Source organism: Passer domesticus, chromosome Z (genome assembly GCF_036417665.1).
Source record: "Passer domesticus isolate bPasDom1 chromosome Z, bPasDom1.hap1, whole genome shotgun sequence".
Lineage (NCBI taxonomy): Eukaryota > Metazoa > Chordata > Aves > Passeriformes > Passeridae > Passer > Passer domesticus.
In genome coordinates this window covers 613419-636386 of record NC_087512.1, presented here as the reverse complement: position 1 = coordinate 636386, position 22968 = coordinate 613419, and the positions used below count along the sequence as shown (strand labels likewise).

The 22968-nt window shown below is 48.4% G+C and overlaps 2 protein-coding genes and 1 long non-coding RNA gene across 3 annotated transcripts; 2 read left to right on the top strand and 1 right to left on the bottom strand.

Annotated features, from left to right (window-relative positions):
- Positions 1–1426: 1426 nt before the first annotated feature.
- LOC135289483 (complexin-4) lies at positions 1427–10687 on the top strand. The gene is made up of 3 exons (XM_064403088.1): positions 1427–1603; positions 3495–3582; positions 10071–10687. Exons 1-3 carry the CDS (start codon positions 1437–1439, stop codon positions 10296–10298), a joined length of 483 nt encoding a protein of 160 aa, XP_064259158.1. The 5' UTR covers positions 1427–1436; the 3' UTR covers positions 10299–10687.
- LOC135289484 (uncharacterized) lies at positions 7342–22074 on the bottom strand. The gene is made up of 3 exons (XR_010352255.1): positions 21401–22074; positions 20432–20621; positions 7342–7514 (listed from the first exon to the last, which is right to left on the bottom strand). It is a non-coding gene; the product is annotated as an uncharacterized LOC135289484 (long non-coding RNA).
- LOC135290763 (retinal homeobox protein Rx2) lies at positions 16628–18627 on the top strand. The gene is made up of 3 exons (XM_064404709.1): positions 16628–16895; positions 17017–17246; positions 17806–18627. The coding sequence occupies exons 1-3, from the start codon at positions 16628–16630 to the stop codon at positions 18256–18258; spliced, it is 951 nt and encodes a 316-aa protein (XP_064260779.1). The 3' UTR covers positions 18259–18627.
- Positions 22075–22968: the final 894 nt, after the last annotated feature.

Sequence of the window (22968 nt, the reverse complement as noted above, 5' to 3'; positions counted from 1 at the left end):
TAAAAAGAAAGAGTTTCTTGTTTAGTCACTAATAATCCAGGATTTCAGAATGTCCTGTGTGGTTTTTTCCTTGTTGTTTTGGTTTGGGTTTTTTTGTTTTGGTTTGGTGTTGGGGGATTTTTTGTGGATTTTTTTGTGGTGTTTTGGTTTTGGTTTTTTTGGGGTTTTGTTGGTTTGGGTTTTTTTGGGTTTTTTTTGTTTTTTGTTTTTTTTTTTAATAGTAATAGATCTGCTTTAATTAGAAAGGCTGTAATATAGATTAAGGCATTAGGCAAACTGGAATCCTCCCATCTCTCAGTTCTCACTGAAATTATGAGAGTGCTGGGAGAACCATTTAGATAATCAAAATTCCGGAATGTTGCATTAAGGCATGTGCAGTCAGTGCAGTAGGATAAATGCTCAAAACCCAAACTCATGAACTTGGAAAACCTAGCAGGTGATTTTCTTTTTCAAAATAGTCTATGACCTAGGTAACAGATCCTGGAAATCTTCACCTGAGTAGAGCTGGTGAGGCTAATGATGTGACTAAAGGTTAGAAAGAGAAGGACCAGCAGAAACAATCTAGACCCAAAAGGTATCCATACTTTTTTCTGGCACGCAGACTCAGATTTATCCATCCTTTATCAGCAGTTAGGATTACAAACAGCAGGTGTTTTATGCAGCATCAAAGCAGGGTTCTAGATGGAGACAGCCTGGGAAGAGCTGACAGGAACTCAAAAGAAAACACTAGGAAGATCTGACTTGCTTTCTTTGGGGTTACTTTCTTGAAATAAAGTAATCATCACAGTGATGCCTCATTCATCTGCAAGATAAACCAACCACATGAAGAGGGGCTGAAAAAAACCACACAAAATATTTCTGTCCAGTGGGATAAAATATTCATGGATAAAAAGAATAAGGGGTTTTGCTTAAGGAAGAATTCAAGTTTTCAAATCTCGTATCTGAGGGTTTTCCACTCGGTAGCCTGAATTTTGCTATTGGCTACTGAGTCAAGCAGGTTCTAAATTCAGATCCAGGGAATGTTGTGATCTCTGAGAAAGTGAGAGCAAACTTCAAGACTGAAGATGTTAAAATGCTATTGCCCACTACAATTGATTTTTGTGTGTGTGTGTTTGGTACACAATTAGCTTAAAGTATTAATGGAAAAAGTAGGTAGTTGCATCTAACGATTTTTTTGGAGTAATCTGAACCATCTGCCTCTATATATTAAGGAGTTCTTTCTTTAATCCAGATTATGGCTGACAAACTGGTTTTGGCATTCACGTTTCACTAGCACTGTGCCCTTGAAGAGCTGATGTGGCTGTAGAAACTCTCTCGCTTGCAACTGTTGTGTTTGAAAACATTTTTTGTTTGGCTTTCTTGTAGTTGTTTTCTTATAGCTCCTTTCTTTTTTCTTTTTTCTTTTTTTTTTTTTTTTTTTTTTTTTTTTTGAGAAGATGGCCTTTCTAATGAAAAGTATGTTGAGCAACCAGGTAAAGAATTTGGGACTTGGAGGAGGAGGGGAAGAAAGCAAAGAAGAAAGCACTCCTTCTGATCCAGCAGCAGCTGCAGGAATGACCAGAGAGGAGTATGAGGAATATCAAAAGCAAATGGTTGAGGAGAAGTGAGTACCTGTTCCCTTATTATGAGTATGGGGCTGATTCTTGGTAACTTTGTGCAAATAAAAATAGCCCAAGAAGAAGGGAAACATGCTGCTCTTCACTATTTTTTTTAAAAAGCAGATGAATCTTTGCTAGAAAGACTTTCCAAAATAAAAGTTCCCCAACTGGAAATGGTAAAATATTACATTCTCTCTTCCTGCCCCCCCTCCCCATCTTGCAACTCTCTCCTATGCTTTCCTGCTGTCTCCATAGCTTGATATGCTGGACTCATTCCTAGGTGATGTTACTTTGTCTAGAAAAATTTTCCAAGATGTTTGTAGTGCAGGATTTAATTCTATAATGAGTATGATTTGTTCTAGAACTCCACGTGGAGTACACTTTCAATAGGTAATATTGCATTGTCCACATTTACTATGGCAGACCTGAAAAAGTACCGAGTGCTCATTTATCTTGAGCAAAGGTTTAAGATGTTTTTGGGGTTTTTTTTTAATCTACAAAATAAAGCAGAACTTTAAAATCAATTAAGTCTCAATTTTGTCTGTAAAGACAATCTTTACCACTTGCTGTGTTTATAAAAACAAGTAAAATGGAAGATTTGGCGTGTGTAGGAGTTCAAACCATGCATAATTATAAATAAAACGATTGACTTTTAAATCTCAAATGCATCTGTTCCTCTAATGGTCAATTACATAATGGTTGTGTAAATCCTTCTTGTAAGATCATTATAGGTGCCAGGCTAATGACTGATGGAATTTGAGGTATCCAGGTCTGTATTTAGCATCAGACATTTCAATCACGAAGACCTGAAGAGGTCTCATTTGGTCTGGCAAAAAAGCACAGAATGTTTTGCTCCGCCTGTTGTCAAGTGATATCTAAAAGAGAAATGACCACCTGCGGGCAGGAAGATGCTTTATGGAGACTGAGAAGAAATACAGGATTCCTGGCATAGGGAAATGCCTGGGAAAAGAATTACTTCTATACTGTTTTCAAGTGGGGCATGTGTCCTTTCCCTGCTGAACTGTACTGAGGAAGCAGGGCAGGAGTACCCCTACAGGACAGTTAGAAAGTCTGAGAGAAAAGATCACCTCTGGATGAGATGCGGGGCGGTGTCAGAAATCTCTGACATGGGCAGAGCATGGTCCTGTTTCAGGGCTCCATGGATTTTGCCCAGTGTTCAGCTGTGCAGGAGTGGGGACCAGAAAAGTAAATATGCCTTGCTGAACTTGTGCTCAGGCAGTTTGGAACCCGTGAACAACCAGGCTTTGGTCACTTCTCAGATTTTCGGTTTGTTTGTGGGGAGGAGAGAAATCCAAACACTCATTTTAGAAGCAAAGGAAAAGTAATATTTCATTTTGGAAGTATCTTTTACGTGCCAAAATACCTATACTGAAAAAAGATCAATTTTGCAATCGAACTTCCATGAAAATTCTACAGGGGAAAAAATAAATTAAAGGGAGAGGGGGGGTGAAAGATGAGTGTCATCAAATGTTCCCAAAAATCTTTGAGGAGACACATTTTGCAGATAAATGCATATGTAATCTAAAAAAAAAAAAAAAAAAAAAAAAAAAAAAAAAAAAAGGTGCAGACCGGTTCTTAAATCTAATGAAAACATTTTATAAAATCACAGATGAAGTCAGTGCTCTTCCATACAGGGAAGCTTCAGAATTCATTGCTCTTATGAAACAACTAATGCACGAAGAAAGAACAGGAATATTCACAGGTGACAAGCACAGCAAGTGCGTCCTCCTGGCATCACTTTATTGGTATTGCTCCTTTTTTGCCTTTGGACAAGTTACTTATCTTGGGGAATAACTCCCATGTGTAGCTTTTCGCAGCCAAGCAAAAGATTGTTTTTATTAGCATCTTGAAGAAATATTTTTTTCTGATTTCCAGGATGGAAAGAGATGCAGCATTTGCACAGAAAAAAGCAGAGCGAGCTGTTCTGAGGGTTCACCTGAGAGAAAAGTACAGACTGCCCAAGGTAAGCCTGTAGCTCATGAGCTCATCTAGCCCAGAGGCCAAATTTCAACCGATTTTAAACTGCCCATTCCTTTTCCTTTAGTGATCTTGGCACTGTCAAATATTTCCAGAAAAAAACCAAAATATTGAAAGCAAAAGCTTCAAGCAACTTATTTAAAAAAATTATTGTGTTATTTTGTAGGCTTCTGCATGGGCAGCAGAGAGGTAATACAGGACAGAGCTCTCTTTCCAGGGGTTTGGATCACACATTTGCTCTGACCTGTCACTCCTGGAAAGATGTTGGTGTATTTCATTTATACCCCTCAAGGATATGTGGTTCGCAGCAATTTGAGAGTTTATTTGTATTACTGACCTGCCAGCTATGAGTCATTACCACTCCTTTTCTGACCAGTACTTTCCCATGTTTTTTGATTAATTAAAATGGAGGAAGGTAAAGAATCTATCTCCTGTAAATTTAGCTGCTAAAACACGTCGTGCTTAATCCAAACAAGTCACATTTAGGGACTCATCATCAACAGAAAGAGATCAGCACCTGTGGCCTCATCTAGCCAAACTCTGAAATAAGCATTCAGGGTGGAGCTGGGTCACCTCCCAGTGGCTGTGTCTCTTCCAGAGGGAAGCCAGGCAGCACCTGAACTCAGGTAAGATGCATTCCACCCCTAAGAGCCTGGTTCCTCTGGTGCACTAGCTGGACAACATACCCTGAGGGTGAGTTTAATTACAGAAAGATTAATTATGCAAAAAAAAAAAATTAAGTCCAAGATTTTAAGTGATTTATTGGATTGGAGGCCTAAGTCTCTAAACACCAGCATTTTAATTAGCAGCTGAGGAGTAAAATATCATTAGGCTTTACTTTCCTTTTGGAGGCATAGGCTGAGACAGCTCCTGAACAGCATTCACCCAGCATCTTGCCAGAGCTTCCAGCCCCAAGAGGGGCTGCTTTGGAAAGCTACAGGATACTTGAATGTCCAGGTCTCAACTAAACATCAGTGGAGCTGGGTGTCTCTGGTTTTCAAATTCTCCCACTCGTAGTGCTTTTTACAGCTGGAGGTGGTGTCCAGGTCACCAGTCCCCCTTGGCTGAGCACCTCGTAGACACACAAGTGTGCAGTGGTGATCTGACCCATCTCCAGTAGGATCTTGTGCTCTCTGAGGCCATATTTCAATAATAACAATAAAAGATTTGTCTCCAAGGTAGGAGAGTAGCTCTAAGCCAGAAAACAATATTGCAGGATATGTTTTCCTGCATTTGTTTCTCTCTATATAGCATTTCTTGGTTTTCATCAGCCCTTATGAAAATATGTTATAGCAGGACGAGACTGAAACTACTACATGCATGCTAATGTGTCCCTGGAAAAAAAATCAGTGCTGTAATACAACATTCTGGCAAAAAATGCTCTCAGGCTTGTGATAATGCATGAAATATTTTGAAAACTGAAAGTAATTTCAGGTAGCCTAGTATAGTCTAGAAACACTGAATATTACCAATATCAATCACTAGCAAGCATTTTAAGTAAAAACATGAAATTCAGGACTAAGCAGGGCCCCCCTTTGCCACGTAAAGTCTAAAGCTCCATGCTATCTGGGCCAGATTTATAAGAGAAAGTAGACCCTTAATGAACCTAATCCTATTAACAGAGTTGTCAACTTCGGTTTGTCATCAGAAACATGTTTTTAGCCATGAGACATTTGATCTATGGACAACTTTTTCATCTTTGGCATATTCAGTGCATCACATTAATACAAAACATTTTAAAGTATTATATAAATACAGACATTAATATTTTAATAATAATATTTTTTTCAAAAACTCACCAAACTCTCTTATCCACTTGCCGCCTTTTTCCTGAACTGGGAGTCAGTAATCAATTAATTTCTGCAAGGTCTAAACACAGGGGCATGATTTGATGGTGAGCTGTGGAAAATGGAGTCCCGATGCAGGCGTCAGAAGGGAGCAGTCCCCACTGCTCTGCACTGCTCGCCAGCTCTGCGCTCCAAGCTGTGATCTCTGGATTCTCTGAGGGTGTGTTTCCGGGGAGGAAGGCCGGTGGTACTAACATTTGACTCCTGGTACCTACTTGTGAGGTACTTGCAGCCCTTCAGTGGCAAAAGGACAGTGCTGCTGCTGTGTTGCTAATTTAAGTCCCGCCTGCAGGTCAAGGCAAGGTGAACTCTGATTTTGTATTTTCCTGGTGCATTATAGGTGATGAATCACAGGATAAGGTCTGGAGTCAGCTACCTAAGGATCTCTGCACATTAGCATAGGTAAATATTAAGACAGTATAAGTTAGTCATAAGGAAAGCAGTACATCACACAGGGATGCTGGAAAAGAGTTTGGTTCCCTTGTGGATTAGTCTGTGAGCTTTGATCTTTTTTGTTTACAAGTAGACTTCATACAAGCAGCGTTGAACAAGCATTTGGTCTTCTTTGCTCCTTAAGCTGCACAGAAGACTTTACCATCATCATTCAGAGGACTGAAAGTGCCATTTAACAAGCAGTACCAAACTTTGATTGCTCTTCTCCCCTTGTGGAGGGCGTTGTCTTCCTTTAAGGGAGCTTGACAAAACTTCTTCACGAAAGAAGCTCTCTCCCTGAGGGACAGTGCTTTTCCTGTGGGCACGGACTGTGTCTCTCCCTGGGGGACGGTGCTTTTCCTGTGGGCACGGACTGTGTCTCTCCCTGAGGGACAGTGCTTTTCCTGTGGACATGGACTGTGTCTCTCCCTGGGGGACAGTGCTTTTCCTGTGGACACGGACTGTGTCTCTCCCCAAGGGACACTGCTTTTCCTGTGGGCACGGACTGTGTCTCTCCCTGAGGGACATTGCTTTTCCTGTGGGCACGGACTGTGTCTCTCCCTGGGGGACGGTGCTTTTCCTGTGGGCACGGACTGTGTCTCTCCCTGGGGGACAGTGCTTTTCCTGTGGGCACGGACTGTGTCTCTCCCTGAGGGACGGTGCTTTTCCTGTGGGCACGGACTGTGTCTCTCCCTGAGGGACGGTGCTTTTCCTGTGGACACGGACTGTGTCTCTCCCTGGGGGACGGTGCTTTTCCTGTGGGCACGGACTGTGTCTCTCCCTGAGGGACGGTGCTTTTCCTGTGGGCACGGACTGTGTCTCTCCCTGAGGGACGGTGCTTTTCCTGTGGACACGGACTGTGTCTCTCCCTGGGGGACAGTGCTTTTCCTGTGGGCACGGACTGTGTCTCTCCCTGAGGGACGGTGCTTTTCCTGTGGGCACGGACTGTGTCTCTCCCTGAGGGACAGTGCTTTTCCTGTGGGCACGGACTGTGTCTCTCCCTGAGGGACAGTGCTTTTCCTGTGGGCACGGACTGTGTCTCTCCCTGAGGGACATTGCTTTTCCTGTGGACACGGACTGTGTCTCTCCCTGGGGGACAGTGCTTTTCCTGTGGACACGGACTGTGTCTCTCCCTGGGGGACAGTGCTTTTCCTGTGGGCACGGACTGTGTCTCTCCCTGGGGGACAGTGCTTTTCCTGTGGGCACGGACTGTGTCTCTCCCTGGGGGACAGTGCTTTTCCTGTGGGCACGGACTGTGTCTCTCCCTGGGGGACAGTGCTTTTCCTGTGGGCACGGACTGTGTCTCTCCCTGAGGGACAGTGCTTTTCCTGTGGGCACGGACTGTGTCTCTCCCTGGGGGACAGTGCTTTTCCTGTGGGCACGGACTGTGTCTCTCCCTGAGGGACAGTGCTTTTCCTGTGGGCACGGACTGTGTCTCTCCCTGGGGGACGGTGCTTTTCCTGTGGGCACGGACTGTGTCTCTCCCTGAGGGACAGTGCTTTTCCTGTGGACACGGACTGTGTCTCTCCCTGAGGGACAGTGCTTTTCCTGTGGGCACGGACTGTGTCTCTCCCTGGGGGACAGTGCTTTTCCTGCCCAGCGGCCATGGAGCTGTCTAATGTTAAACTGTGTCCTTTACCTGTGGGAGCCAGAGAAGGAATTCCCCCTGTGATATCAGATGGTGACCATCTCCTGCTTGCACTATCTTAATCCTTCTCCCTCCCTCATTTATCTTTTTTCTCATTTCTGTACACACTTCATGCTACAAAATAAAGTTGGTATGCTTGAACTGGACCCATGCACCTTGATTTGGGCAGAGGACTTTACTGTCAATTTGTAACAGAGCACATATTTAGACAGTTTTCTGCTCATACCCGTGTATCGTTGTATATGTAAAGAACTCTATTGCATCTATAGCAAAATAGATCTGGGACTCACTACATCAGAGGCATAATAATCAGGGTCAAAAAATATTGCCATGCACTCAGACTCTATCGCCTATGCTGTTGAATTGTCAGAATAATGTCTGACCCAGTTTTGGCCTGGGCACTCTCCCAAGCAATCCCCACAGCCAGTTTGGGAGTTAGGACAGGCATTCCCAATCGGCAGTAGATGGGACCACCCTGTTTGGTAGGGCACAGAGTTCAAGAGCATCCCAGTGGATTTTTCCAGGCCAGCTGGCCTTGGGGCAAGAGACCAGTTACAGGCATATTTAATTTAATAAAATAGATGTTGCTTCTGTGTTCACTTTTCCATTTCAAATCAAAGTGAACAAGAATCAAATGCTCAAATTCTAGAAGGAACTGAAGAGGCCATATGTGTCTCATGTGCTTCTTTGCTTCTTGTTAAGCAACCACACCCTGTTGAAGCTCATTTTAGGTCTATTAAAGCTGAATGTCAAGTGGGTAGAGGCAGGTAGCTTGGGCAGAATTGTAGTGTTTTAGACTATATCTCAATATAATCTTTTTTGGCCAGAGAACCCTTTGAAGCCCCAGACTGTTGCACTTCACATCCCAGACTTCCATAGGATAGTGGGCTTTGGTGCAAAAACATGCCAGACAATTGTTCGCATTGCCAAAGATGTGAATCACTACAGTAGCATGCAGTGATGATGCCTTAAATTAGAAATCATTTTAAAGGAAAAAGCATGTGTGATTGTCTGATTAGGGGCACTTTTTCAGTAATTAACATTTTTTTATTATCCTCTACTACTACTGACTGAAGAGGATTTTGAAAGGGCTAACTCCTCTGATAGCCATCAGTTGCTGAATAAAAGCTTAAAATAATTTTTCCTACACAATCAGTAAACAAATACCTCTGCTGTTCAGGAGATTGTTTCTAGCTCCCACAGATCTGACTCCAGCAACCCTTACTAAAAAGGTGAAGAGATGTCTTCACCCATTTTTTCAACATAGCAGTAACAATCCTGCTAGAACTCCCTACAGTTTCACAGGAGATATGGGGGGAAATCAGATGAAAGGGAAGTACAGTCATTGCAAACATAAAGTGTGGAAATATGGAACCCAAATAGTGGTTATGCAGCTGACCACCCCCAGCCTGCCTGTCCTTGCTAAGGCCTGCAACAACACAGACATTTCTCATATATGTTCTTGCATTCATTTGTCCTTCCATTCATGCAAAACCCATACCCCTCACTCTAAAAAACACCTCCTGCTGACAGCATTGCTGCTTATTCATATCAGGCCTTTGCTGCTGTCACGGTTAATTTTGGAGATGTAATGATGCATTAATGCTTATCTTTGATGTGTGAACTGTGTCGAAATATCCTGTTCTTCTGAGCTCTGGATCCATCAGAATCCACCAGAAAATGTGAACAAAATCACCATTGTTTGAAAAATTGACATAATCCCACTGATGGTGTATTTCAGTGGGCAGGCAGGACACAAGTATGTGTAATGCTTACTGCATCTCAGCCCTTTTAATCGCTTAACCAGTTTCTTCTCCTGTCTCCTTTTACTTTCTCAGACTCACAACCAACCTCCCTCCTCACTTTTGTTGTCCAAGTCCTCCCATTACCCCACTTAGCAGCACTGCAACACTGATTATGTGCCAGGCAGCCCCTGCTCTTCATCACAACTCAGAGAGGCCAAGCAAAGACCTAGATAGAGTTTAAACATGGTTTGGGAAGATGAGGGACCCTTTTTCCAGTGATTCATTAATCTTTCTTCCAGAAGGCTTCAGTTTAGTGCTGATACCTAAAAATCCCACCCACCCACCCCGCCGCACCTAACAATGGAATAAGGAAATGGAGCCACAGCTCTTCTAGAGCTCTTGTTTCATTGACCAGAAGCTGACAGGCACAGCACAACAGCTGACAGGCTCGATAGTGTCCTGCAGCACGGTTTTGGGGGCTACAAATAACTTGGAATGGAATTCCTGCCCCATCAGCATGGCAAAGATTTCTAAAATGGCAAGTGACACTGAGGGCTTCAGTTTTGACAGTGCTGAAGCCCTTCAAAGAAATATAATTGACATGGCCTGAAAAATCTTAGAACTTTCATGGAGGTTGATTGAGACCCTGAATTTATAAGTTGCACACAAAAAAAATTGACTGAAAAATCTGTGCATGTTTCGGTTCTCCCTAAAAACCTAAAAAAAATCAAAACAAGGCTCACTGGTAGATCCTGGAGAGAGGAGAAATACTCTCATCTGCTGGTTTTGTCTCCTGCTTTAGAGTGAATTGGATGAGAATCAAATACAGATGGCTGGAGATGATGTGGGATTGCCAGAAGACCTTCAGAAGATGGTGGCAGAAGATCAGGAGGAGGAAGAAGACAAGGACTCTATCCTGGGCCAGCTGCAGAACATCCAGAATATGGACATGGATGCCATCAAAGAAAAGGCACAGGCTACCTTCACTGAGATGAAACAGGCAGCTGAGCAGAAATGTTCCATGATGTAGAAGAGCCACCACTGCCCAAAGGCTGTAACTTCAGTCTTGTGTTGCTGGGGATGCAGAGGGAGAGCAGGCAGAGGGAATCACTTAGCTCTATAGCATTCAGTGTAAATATAGAAAAGTGATGAAAGAGAGACTTAAAACCCTGAGGGGAGAGTAAAATTTTACCTGCTGGGACTGCCTAGAAGGAAGTTAGCATTGATCCTCAGTTTTGAACATAACTTTTTCCCCCATGGAAAAAAATGGCTTTATAAAAGTTAATATTGGGAAAAAAAATGTGCCTTTTTCCATTTTTTCCACATGAATGAAATGCTATTAAATGTGTATGTTTGAACAAAATTGTACTTCTGATACATCACATAGAGGTAACCGCTCATTTAATCCTGCTTTCAGAAATAAACACATATTTCTTATAAGAACATGTCTGTTTCAAGCATCTTGAGGCAAACACAGTGTTCAGATACTGACATCTGCTGCAAAACCTTGATTTTTAAAATCGTCTCTGTATTAAGTGTAGCAAAAGGCAAAAAGCATGTAATTCAACAGCTTGGGTCAAAACTGTTGTCATATGCACTGAGTGGGGACTTGTAGGAAAGTAAGGCTTGGTGGCTCTCAGTGAGCCCTGCTCTGGAGCAATGCAGGATTCTCCAGTCTGCTTTCATTTCCCAGCCTCTCAAAGACACTTCAAACACCGAGGGAAAGCAATGACTCCCTGCTTGTCTGTTCTGTGTGCCAAATTCTGGGGCTGGGGGTACCAGCACAAGGCTAAAACCAGCTCCCCACGCTGATTCTGAGAGTTGTCTCCATCAAAGGCTAAACATGGAAGGTATGCCAGGGTGGGGCACCTAAACCTGAGGAAAGGCACAGCTATCACTATTGTTATATCTGCCTGTGTCGATGGGACATGCAGGCTGCTACTCCCAAGGAATTCTATAAAATGAATGGCTTTGTAAGTTCTCTTAGGAGCTAGCCTGGAAATTAAATTTGGAAATGAATATATTAGCACCTTCCTACACGTTTATAAGTCTCTTTCTCTCTCTCTCTCTTTCTCTCTCTCTCTCTTTCTGTCCCCAACCAATCAAGTAAAAATAATAATTTTAAATTAACAAATGCACTAAGTATGATTTATCTTCTTTCTCTTTTCCTTCTTTCCTTTCTTGCTTCCCTCCTTTTCTCTTTTTTTTTCTCTCCCCTCCCCTAGCTTGAAAACCTGTTATCTATTTTCTTCCCCATTGTAGCATGAAGAAAATACTCCTTTTTTCTTACTCATTTCGTTCTTACCTAGGAAACAAAGAATTTACAAGTTCTGACTTTCCTTGCTCTTTCCAGAGGATGTCCTAGTGCATTAAATGGCTCTCATCCAACACGTAATTTCTTTAGTGCACAAAACTTATCTTCAGCAGGTCCCTCAAGCATCAGAGCTATTTTGCCTAAAACCACCAAGACTTCTGATGCGATTTCTTCCTCTTGGGATTCTGCTCTCACATGGCACCACAAAATCTAATTATCTATGTGGAAAGACAAGTGAGCTCTTTTAGGAGGTCTTTACATAAAGTAAATAAAATAGTCACCAGCTCAGTTCAACCAGCCTGAGGTTTGTGAAGCTCAGTGCATTTCCCTCTGCATTGGTATAAATCTGGTTGGTGTCTCCACACTGTTGTGTTGCTTTACAGACTGAATTGTCCTATCTATGAAACACCAAAATAAACAAGCCTAAGGGTTTTGACCTTTGAATTAAAATGTGCTTGGAACTTCCCAAAAATCTTACTGAAAGCATCTGGTGCTTTAAAGGATCTAATTAAATTTGTCAGCAGATATAGGATCAGCGTTTTCACACTTTAAAGGGTCAGAGAAGAAAGTACAGTCAGAATCACCAAACAAACGATTAATGAGACTCCAAAAAAAGTGTCAGGGCTGGCAGAGACAAGCAGGACTGGGAGGTAGCTTGGGACTGGCACAGGATGGGAGCCCAGCCCCACTGAAGTGCTGCTGGTAGAGGAGTGAACTGCCTTAGGCACCACTGTAAGACCAGAGCTCCCACATTTAGTCTGGAGTGGCAGAGCCAGGGCAGGGGGAGGCAAATCTGCGTTGTGCTCAGCAGGAGCCTGATCTTCAGCTCGCTGGAGGTGGCTGCCTGCTCCTGGCAGCACCGGCAGGGCTCATCCCTCCAGCACCGGCACCGGCTGTTCCCATCTTCAGCCGCTAGCCACAGGCCTGGGGAGGCACGTGAGTAGGAGGTGGGAAGGCCACCCCAGGTCCATGCAGCTCTCCAGGTGCTTAGCCCTGGGGACAGGCCACAGGGCAGCCACTGCATGTGCTGGTATGCGAGTCTGGGAATGTGTGTGTCCATACCTGTGCACAAATGCACATGCAGGCGCGTGCATGCGGCTATGCACGTGTGAGAACGGACAGGGACATGTCTGTGTGTCCATGTGTCTTTGTCAGGAGCAGATTAAAGGGTTAGGTCACATGGCAGCTACTGCTGCACCGACCCTACCTGGGATTTGGGTTCTTAGAGTTAATAGGATCGCTGGAGCTCAAGACTGTCATCCCATCAAGATAAATGTCTCTAGTGCCCACTCTTAAGCAATCTGAATTCAATTAGGCTAATTGGAAAACAAGTAAAGAAGGATTGCATTAATATAGCCTTATAGCATGAACCTCCCCTCCCTCCCTATGAGCATGGCAAGTCCAAATGCCAGCGCTCTTGCACCCAGTCCATGGTGCTCCCACCAGAAAGGGCTGCCTGCTTCCCACAGCCTATTCCACACTCACAACCTGGACAGACAGCAGGACAACAAGATCTCTGTGCAACTCCTTGGTGCCAGACAGGATGCTGGGAGGTGGAGAAAACACAGCTGATTCTCCTGGACAGATCAAGAAAAGTCTCAGCAGAAAAACAACGAAAGTGTGAGCAATACAAGTGACAGGAGGAGACAGCAGCTTCCTCATGCATTATGCTTTCAAGAAGGTTCTGAAACTGCACCCTTAGGAATTTTTGGGAAGGAAAAATTCCTTTTTTGGGGTTGTTTTTAACAATCTCCTGGATGATACAGAGCATGCAAACCGCAGGAGGATACAGGTTTGCTCTAGGTGAATATTTCCTCCTTTTCTTTGCTTCCCTCTTGTTGATTTGCAGTCCGACTGTGAAAGTCCCGTTTGTCTTTCAGGGAGGTCCCCCCTGCTGCACATCTTTGGTCTGGAGAGTGATGTCTCTCCTGCAGTGTGACTTCAGCTTCAAATCTATGCCCTGCAAGGCAGTAATTATTTCACCTGGATATAAATAAAAGGCAGGAGAAAAGGAAGGAGGAACCTGTGGCATTTTATGATGCTGATTTCATTGTGTGAAACCACATCCCATGTATATGTCTCAACATTGACTACAGGATGAAAACTATTTCCCTTTAGTCTTCACTATACATGTACAGGAAGGAGGTACAGCATACAGCTGCACTTTACAGATGGGCCATCTTGAGAACTTCTGTTACTTTCTGAGCATAACTTCAGCAGAAATTTTAATAATGCATTGCAAAAGAAAAATAAAAAAGGTATGGAATGCGGGTATACCTTGGAAAGGCAAGTAACAAACCCTACCTCGAGAGAGAACGAATACTCTCAAACTTGATTCTGGTTGCCCCCACAAGTTTCCAAAGGTCAGTGGTCTTTGCAAAGCTGGGATGTACCACAGGATCAGTTTCTGACGCTTCATACTAATACGATACAAATCCCAGAGGGCTGCAAGCGATTCAACTGACAGCCAGGACATCAGACCCAAAGGAAAAAGTTCAGTTACCATTCTTTGCCTATACAAACCCTCTGTGCAATCAGAGGAACCACTAGACTTCTTCCCTCCCTGGAGCACTGTAATGCCTCATGCATGTCACACAGTCCGTGCCTGAAGCATGGCAAGAGAGAAAAGACAGATCTAGAGCTGGAAGAGTCAGAGTTCTCTCTGCTCTGCTACAAGGTTATGGGGGGTTTTTTTTTCAGGTACTTTTTCAAATTGGGATCAAAGGAGTGGCTTCCTCTTTCAATAATTCCACTCGCCTGCAAGAAGGATGTTGCAGTGAAAAATGTAGCTCCACATGGAAAACACAAGTGGAATATTCTAATGCTGAGGAAAGAGGAGCCTTCTCTGTCAGGGAGGAAGGTCTCTTGTGTCCTGTGTGGGACTCAAGCACCGTACTCCAGGGCTAGAAGACTTTTTTTCTGCCTTCACATTGTGATCAACAGCAAAAAAATCGAGTATTGACTCTGTAACTGACCACTTTGACAGGTACCCCAAAAGCAGCATCTGTGCCAGGATCTAATGCCCTTTATGGCACTGACTAAAGGGTTTTTGCTCCTTCATCTCACATTCCTATCTTTCTCAACTACAACAAGCAAAACGGATTCCTAATTTTGCCCAGGACTTCTGGAGGGACAGGTGTGTTTTGTGCTGATTTTGAGTGCTGTAAACCCCCAGCTTCAAATTAGAAGAAATTAGGGACATTGCACAGTTCATTCATCTTCACTAATAGAGTTCCTGGGAAACACACATGTAGATTAAAGGAACACAATGGCCCCTGGCTGATTGCTTTGAGTACCCTCCAATGTCCCTACAATGGTATTGACTGGCTTTTTATAGTGTCCACAAAAGCCACACTAACCTTTTCTTGTCTCTTCTGTTGGCCTCTTCCCTCTGTGCAAACGGATGTCTGAGTTCTTTTGGCCTCAAACCAACCCCCAAGCAGTCAGTGAAGGCAAACCTCCCCTGAAGCTAGGAAAAGCTGGGCACTCCTAAAAGAAATCTACTTTGGGACACAAGAACATAAACCTGCAAAAGGTGTGGACACTGGCAGAAGCAAGCACTGCCAATCTTTGAAGTGATTCCTCTGAAAAAAATCTGTTATGGAGCCTGTTGGGGCAGAAGGGGAATAAAAAGATGCAGATTTATTGAGAGAGGTCATACTTATTAGACTAGCTAATATATCTGGAAGAACAAGGAGTAGCAGTGGTGTTTTTCTTTCACATACACTCTCCTCAGGCTTCAAATGTAAGCATCTTCAAAGCTAAGTGTAGACTGAAAACCACTCTGGATGTTACTGGGTTTGTCACATAAACAAGCTGGAACAAAAGGTAGCTGGTGCCTCAGAGGAACTGGGAAATGCTAGTACGAAAATGACAGAAAGACAAAAGCAGGGATCGATGCAGGAGACGTGATGCTGTTACCGGTTGGTCCTGTGGTAGTTCCACGTCTTCCACCAAGCCAAGTACAAAGAGAAATGTGAGGGATTTGGCTCCCTGCCTCACCTCCAAAAACATTCTCTGCATCCCCCATGAAGCTATGCCCTGTCTGCTACCCCGCCAGACCCACTCGCACCGTGGAGCACAGGGTCACCGAATCAGCTCTTCTCACGGGCTCTGTGAGAAGCGGCATACTTGAAAATACTCTGTGGCATAATTGAAAACTTCTTCGCAAATATTGCTTAGAGCTTCCTCGGGTTTGTGAAGTCTGAAATGCTGAGCCCACCTCCTGCGTCTATCCTGCCCAGAAGCATCTGGTCTGTGAAATGCCTTTGGAGGCAGCCGGGCGCAGGGCGAGTGTCCCGCAGCGCACCAGCGCAGCGGCGTTAACCCCGGTGCCCCTGAGTCGGGCCGGGGCCGCGGATCGTCCCGCAGGGCAGCTTCCGAGCGGCCGCCGTGAAACCGACGCACCTACAAACCGTCCGGGCGGGATCTGGGCTGAGGCCGTCGGACAAGAGAAATGCGGCGAGGCTCTGAGAGCCGCCGAACAGCGCGGGGCCGTGCCAGGGACCCGCTGTCCTCCGGCCCGGCACCTCCGGGCTCCCGCCCCTTCCCGTCCCGTTCGCTGAGTCCCCTTTACCGCGCCCCCGGCAGCGGCTGCCGCGGCTCTCGCCGTCCCGGCTCTGTCCCCCCGTGCCCGGCGCGCTTCTCGCCGCCCGTCCCTCCGCGGTTTCAGACAGCGCTGCCCCTGCCCCGGGTCTCCGACGGCGGCGCTCGGCCCGGGCCGGCCCCCGGCTGCAGCGGAGGCCGCCCCGCTCCGCCTCGGGGGCCCCGGATGGCATCGCCCGGCGCCGCTTGGGACCGGGGCCGGGGCCGGAGCCGGCGGGGAGGGGCGGGGCGGCCGGCGGGGGCCGAGGGATGCCCTGCCTCCCCCTCCATGCCGAAGAGATGCGGGGGCCTCGCCTTCCCTCTCGCCTACCGCCCCCTGGCACTCCTCCCCCGCCCCAAGGAGGCCAGCCCGCCCGGCGACACCGTGCCAGACTTGCCCGCGCCGCCCTGAGGCCGGGTAAGACCGCAGCGGCGCGGCGGAGCCCCGGGCCGGCCGCCTCATGCACCCGCCCGGCGCCCTGCCCGCCATGGCCGAGGGCGTCTTCTCGCTGGCCGCCCCGGCGGCGCGGAGCCCCGGGGGAAACCCGTCGAGGCTTCACAGCATCGAGGCTATCCTGGGGTTCACCAAAGAAGACGGGCTGCTGGGCGCCTTCCCGCCCGACGGCAGCGCCAAGGAGGCGGACCGGCGGGGGCCCCGGCATTGCCTGCCCAAGATGCCCGGAGAGCAGCCGCCGGCCGAGCCCCAGGGCCGCGCTGAGCGCTTCCAAGGTGAGCGCTGTGGATGAACGCCGGGTGCCGGGGGGCGGACGGGTGGGCGCCGCTCCCCAACGCCCCCTGGCAAGCCCCGCGGGGAGATCCCGCCGGTGACCCCCCTGTCTTCCCCTCGCAGAGCCGTACGGTCCCGGCAGCGCCAGCCCCGAGTTGCCCGCTGGCAGCAGCGGCGAGGGGAAGCCGTCGGAAGAGGAACAGCCCAAGAAGAAACACCGGCGAAACCGCACCACCTTCACCACGTACCAGCTTCACGAGTTGGAGCGTGCCTTTGAGAAATCCCACTACCCCGACGTGTACAGCCGCGAGGAGCTGGCCATGAAGGTCAATCTGCCCGAAGTCCGCGTCCAGGTAACGCTCGGCCCGGCCCCCCGCGACGGCCCGGCCCCGACGGCCCCCGGCGCCGGGAAGCCACACACGGCCCGGCCCGACGCGCCTCGGCGCAGCCCCGTGGTCCCGGCGAGCGGAGCGGCCCCGGTGCGGTGCGCGGGCCCGTGACCGCAGCACGGCTCCGGCCACACTCGGGGCCCCGCTGGAGCGCTGCACACGGCTGCCGCACAGCCGTGCGCCGGCCCGGCCGGCGGGACAGCGCGGGGCTCGGGCAGACCTGCGTCCGGCAGCCGCGTCGTCGGTGCTGCTGCCCTTTGAGCGGCGTGTCCGAGCCCGGGGCAGCTGAATCTGCTGCGTGCCAGGGCAGTGGCGGGTGGATGGGCGGGCCAGCTCTACTGCGGGTCTGCTTTCCACCGAGCCGGGGCTGGGGGTCGTGAAGGAACGCCCGAGCCCCCCAGATTCCCTTTTGCCCCAGGTCAGCAAGGCGTGTTTCCCTCACTCTGTTTTGCATGCACCTCTGCAGCCAGAGGCGAACCTCTTTCCACTGCCTGGGGCCTGGCTGATACAGCTCTGCTTGCAGGTTTGGTTTCAGAACAGAAGGGCTAAGTGGAGGCGGCAGGAGAAACTGGAGGTGACCTCCATGAAGCTGCAGGACTCGCCCATCCTCTCATTCAACCGCCCACCGCAGGCAGCACCCATGGGTGCTCTGAGCAGCAGCCTGCCCCTGGAGACGTGGCTCAGCCCGCCGGTGCCCAGCAGCACGGCCCTGCAGACCCTGCCTGGCTTCGTGGCCTCGCCGCAGAGCCTGCCTGGCAGCTACACGCCACCGCCCTTCCTGAACTCTCCGGCAGTGACCCACGCACTGCAGCCCCTGGGGGCCATGGGGCCACCGCCGCCTTATCAGTGTGGGGCCACCTTTGTGGACAAGTTCCCTTTGGATGAGGCAGACCCACGCAACACCAGCATTGCTGCCCTGCGGCTGAAGGCCAAGGAGCACATCCAGTCCATTGGCAAGCCCTGGCAGACAATCTGAACTCCCTCTCAGCACCTGGGAGAAAGCCATGGGGAAGGCACATCCCAGAACGCCTGAGGGACACCCTTACCCTGCTTTGGCTGCCACGGATGGATGGCCAGGCACAGGAGGGCTGTCCCTTACACCCGCCTTTCCCCTACGCCTTGACTTGCTTTTGTATTTTGTGGTACTTTTAATTCCCCTTTCCACAACTCCTGAAGAGTTAGGGGCCTGATCATAGCTTAGGAAAAACAATCTCTTTTGCTCTCCCTCCTTGGCTGGATGCTTTAGTTGCAATAAAAGCTACCGTAGGGCAAAGAGCTATGTAAGGTGGCTGGGAGCTCAGGACTGCTGTACCTGGGGAGGGTGTTCTACTTTTACACCATTAAATGGCACCATCTGCATGGAGGCTGTGTATCATGTTTCTGAACCCAAATGGGCACCTTGGGCTGGACCCTCTCCTCCATGTGATGTACAGAGGGGTGGGAGATGCCTGGCTGTGTGGTCTTCTCTGTTCTCCATCAGCAGAACCCTGCCCAAGCTGGCTGTGGCACTGGGGCCTGCATCTCCATGATGGAGAGTGTGCCCAGATGGGAGTGGGCACAGCGGGGCTGGAACCCTTGCAGTCCTTGGGCCAGGCACACGACTCCCACAGTTGCCCTTGTGGAGCAGTGCCAGGCTCAGGCAGGCTCTGCAGGCCAGAGTCAGTGACAGTCCCTGCCTCTGCAAAGAAGGGGAATGGCAGGAACCCCCAGGGCTCCTGCCCCATGCAGCCCAGCTGCCCACAGGGAGAGACAGACAGTCTCTGGATGGACACTGACACCTGGCTGGGGCCTGGCAGGCTCATCCTGCCCACTCTGGCTGCCCAGGATAGCCCCTGGAGGTTGGCACAGAGCTGGGCCATGCCCGCTCCCCTGCCCACCCAGTGCCCATCACCAGGCTGCCTAAACTAAAACTGCGGCATCTTTATTTTTCATTATCTCCGTTACTGCCTGTAATGGGGCTGAGAAGCTATAATGAAACACCCCTTCTCCTCTGCTGGGCATGGGGTGCTCTACACACTCGGGAGTTTGTGGCAATTAATGTTTCTCATTAGGGAAGAGAGAAGGATGCACAAGTGCCCTCATTGTGTCCTGGGGATGATTCAATGCAGACTGGGAGACCTCTCCTTTCACCATTTCCCACTCGTTGTGGCCAGACAAAGGCTGGCGTCTAATTATATTTTCACAATCTGTGCGTATCTTTTAAGAGTCCAGTCAGAAACAAGTATGTCAGCCCTGTTCAGCTTCACTTCAGAGAGCTTTTTAACCTCAGACAGCAGTTTCTAAACATCCCTTCATAGCTTTCTCCACAGCAGCCCCCATCTATTGTATGGAGAGCTTCTTTTACAGATAATAGGAATCCCTCTTGTTTTCAAACGCCTTTTCCTCTGTCCCCAGCCTCCCTGCAGATCCAACCTGCCTCGTGGGACCAGAGCACACACTGTTCAGGACCCCCAGCTTCCCTCTCCTGAGCTGTGCTGGTCCAGGGCATGCAGGGAAGCCAAGTGGTCCCCCCTGAATTTGAGGGGAATGAAGCCCTGCTGGGGGAGACTGTCCTGCTGGGCTCCGGACTTGACAGTTCTACTGTGTGTGCATTTTTGGCAGTGCTCACCCTTCCCAGCACACATCTCTTTCCTTCCTCGGCAGAAAGAGGAAGTGCTGCCAGGAAAAGAACTGCCATCGCTGTCAGGACCAGGGAGGTATTTTGCTAACTTCTAGTAAGGACACTTGAAGGAGAAGAAAAATCATATTGCTCCAGTTTTTAGGTCTTATTCTAGTGGTCCTTTCACAGGCAAGCTTTGCTTGCATCACCAGTTGCAAGAAGGCATGTCATTTTTTGGTGACTGCAAGAGAAGGATTTCTCTTGGTGTGCTTGAGAAGCCAGGTTTGTGTCAGCAAGAGACACACACTAATGAGTGACTGCACAGAGTCTCCACACTCCTCCTTCTCAGGGTAGGAACAATCTCACGTGTCATTACTGGACTGTAGTCCAGCTGTGGCTCTGAAGCTGAAAACCCTCGTGCAGGCAAGCACATTAAATTGCTGCCCTAAAGTTCTCACCTGTGCTTATTGCTCATGGTTAATAAGCAACTCCCCAAGATTTCAATAGTGCTTTCCCATATTTTGGCATTACTACCCTCCCTTTCTCTTACCTACAGTTCTTCTGCATCCTGTAAAGCCGTTGGCAAGAAGCCCTCTAATTCCTGATCAGCTGTCACCAGTGCTGATGCTTGGTTACTTGAGATAGTCAAAGGGTGGCAGTAGATAAAACCACAACAACAGGGCAGCAGAAGTAGCAGCAGGAGATACCTGCTCACTTTTAATAAGGTCCTGATCCAGCACCTGCAAACAAATAAAGATTATGGCAAGATATGGTGGTTGTTCTTTTATTGGCATATTAAACAAGTGTTTGTTATACCTTCTACAGGTGAACCCTGTAAATGGATCGACTTTGTACAGTCATGTCCTTCAAGGAAAGCTGCTAGTTTATTGCTAAAAATGAATATTTTACCAGCTACACAGAAGTGGGCAAATAAAGAGACAGAGGGATATGCAAACGTGTCTTTCTTCTAGCCTGTCTAGTTTTCTGTGTTCCTACACTTTCTTTCAAATTGTCCCATTCCATTTTAAAAGCTCATTTGTTCATTTTGTTGTAAATATCTTCTTCTCCTTAATTGGGTGCTGAGTCTAATAATCCTGCCTCGGCTTGTTAACTGTACAATACCAGTCAGAGTTAATGACCCATTAGAGATTAATTCCTTAAACAGCATCTAATTGCTCACTGTAAAACCCTTTCTTAAAACTGGATTAAATCATCTAGATCCTTAACCACTTCTTTACTCTAACTTTGCTAAGGCTATTAGCATGGCCTTCTGAGTGGTCTGTTTCTTCTTTTGCTTAAACTGTATTAGCAACATAGTATTTTTAGTGTCCATACTTGACTTCTTTTCAACACCTGAAGTTACAAGAAAGAATAATACAGAAAAAGACTGCCAGAGAATGAGTAACTATGAGGAAAATGCAATGATGGAATTTGTTCATTCAGAGTGTATTCTGATCTCCCTTCCTTCTCTCTATGCCTGATCAAAATCGTCTCAAAATTCAAGAAAACTAGCAGATACCTGAGCTCTTTAATTTTGTCTTGAGGTTCAGCTCGTTGGCTTCCCGGTGGAGCAGGACTGTCTCTGTGTAAAAGAGAGACCCTCAGTCCCCGCTGGATGGTTCGGAAGCTGTCATTCCCTCCAGAGCAGCAGTGTGTGCTACTGCCATGGCAGCCCCTGTGACATGAAAACACGCGTTGCTCAGCCACAGTTTGAATTTCTGTTACTAGCTGCTGGGGTTGAAGGCAATACTGTTCCCTTCCTGTGCGCAGAAAGCTGAACGATCTTGTTTCCATCTGCCCTGGCTACATCTACAGCCATTTCAATTATGGACATTCAGTTTCTTACTATTGCAACATCTCAAGTAACTGCTCAAAGCTCCTCGTTACATCTTTCCTCATCTCTAAGGATGTACTATGAACAGGCGTTAATTCAAGGGGGTTCCCTTCAGCTACAGTGTTTCAGCTTCTCTCTTCTATGCAGTCAGCCTTTGTCGCTGCTATAAGCCTTGGGATTTCCTTCAGTAGTTTGTCAGCCACAGAGTACCCACAAAATAATGGAAAAAAAACCAAAACCAAACCAAACCAAAACAAAGCAAAAAACCCCAATCAAACAATGAAACAAAAAACCCCCAAACAAACAAAAAAACCCCAAAACCCCAAAACCAACAAATACCCCCCCACAAACAACAACAGCAACAAAAAAAAAAAAAAAAAAAAAAAAAATCAAAACAACAACAACAAAAAGTGAACCCAAAATCTCTTTGGACCAGGACACTGATACTACCAGTGTCTCTAGCAGAATTAATACCATGTCTCCTCTCTGAGCATCTCTGTGCTCTGCCAAGACAGTATGTTAAAACTGGCTGACATTTGGCAGTCATTCCTGCGTCATATGACACTTCTGCCCCTTAAAGGTCGGGATTGCGGAGCCGGGCAGTGTGGTGCGACTGAGACACGGCAAACAGCCGCAGCCACGGGGCTCACCGGGCACCGGAGCGCACCGGGACACCCTGCACGGCGGGGACTCAGCCGGTGCCGGGCTTACCGGAGCGCTCCCCTCACGGCCGGGGCTCAGCCGGTCCCGGGGCTCACCGGAGCTCTCCCCTCACGGCGGGGGCTCAGCCGGTCCCGGGGCTCAGCCTGTCCCGGCCTCCCCTCACGGCGGGGGCTCAGCCGGTCCCGGGCTCCCCTCACGGCCGGGGCTCAGCCGGTCCCGGGCTCCCCTCACGGCCGGGGCTCAGCCGGTCCCGGGCTCCCCTCACGGCGGGGGCTCAGCCCGTCCCGGGCTCCCCTCACGGCGGGGCTCAGCCCGTCCCGGGCTCCCCTCACGGCCGGGGCTCAGCCCGTCCCGGGCTCCCCTCACGGCCGGGGCTCAGCCGGTCCCGGGCTCCCGCGGCGCTCCCCTCACGGCCGGGCCGAGGGCGCCCCCCGCCGGCCGCGGCGGCAGCAGGAGCGGGTCCCCGGGCCCGCGGAGCTGCCGGAGCGGGCCGGGCCCGCGGGCACAGCGTCATCCCCGGGCGCACACGGGGCACGGAGGCTCCCGGCGGAGCGGCTGGAAGTACAACGCACGTGCTGTCCCGGGGGAGG

What these genes read in the sequence shown, in the direction of transcription:
- LOC135289483 (XM_064403088.1), top strand. Translation starts at nt 1,437, where the DNA reads ATGGCCTTTCTAATGAAAAGTATGTTGAGCAACCAGGTAAAGAATTTG. An exon ending in AAGCAAATGGTTGAGGAGAA is followed by an intron (nt 1,604 to 3,494) that starts GTGAGTACCTGT and finishes TCTGATTTCCAG; the next exon opens with GATGGAAAGAGATGCAGCAT. An exon ending in AAAAGTACAGACTGCCCAAG is followed by an intron (nt 3,583 to 10,070) that starts GTAAGCCTGTAG and finishes CTCCTGCTTTAG; the next exon opens with AGTGAATTGGATGAGAATCA.
- LOC135290763 (XM_064404709.1), top strand. Translation starts at nt 16,628, where the DNA reads ATGCACCCGCCCGGCGCCCTGCCCGCCATGGCCGAGGGCGTCTTCTCG. An exon ending in CCGCGCTGAGCGCTTCCAAG is followed by an intron (nt 16,896 to 17,016) that starts GTGAGCGCTGTG and finishes TTCCCCTCGCAG; the next exon opens with AGCCGTACGGTCCCGGCAGC. An exon ending in TGCCCGAAGTCCGCGTCCAG is followed by an intron (nt 17,247 to 17,805) that starts GTAACGCTCGGC and finishes CTCTGCTTGCAG; the next exon opens with GTTTGGTTTCAGAACAGAAG.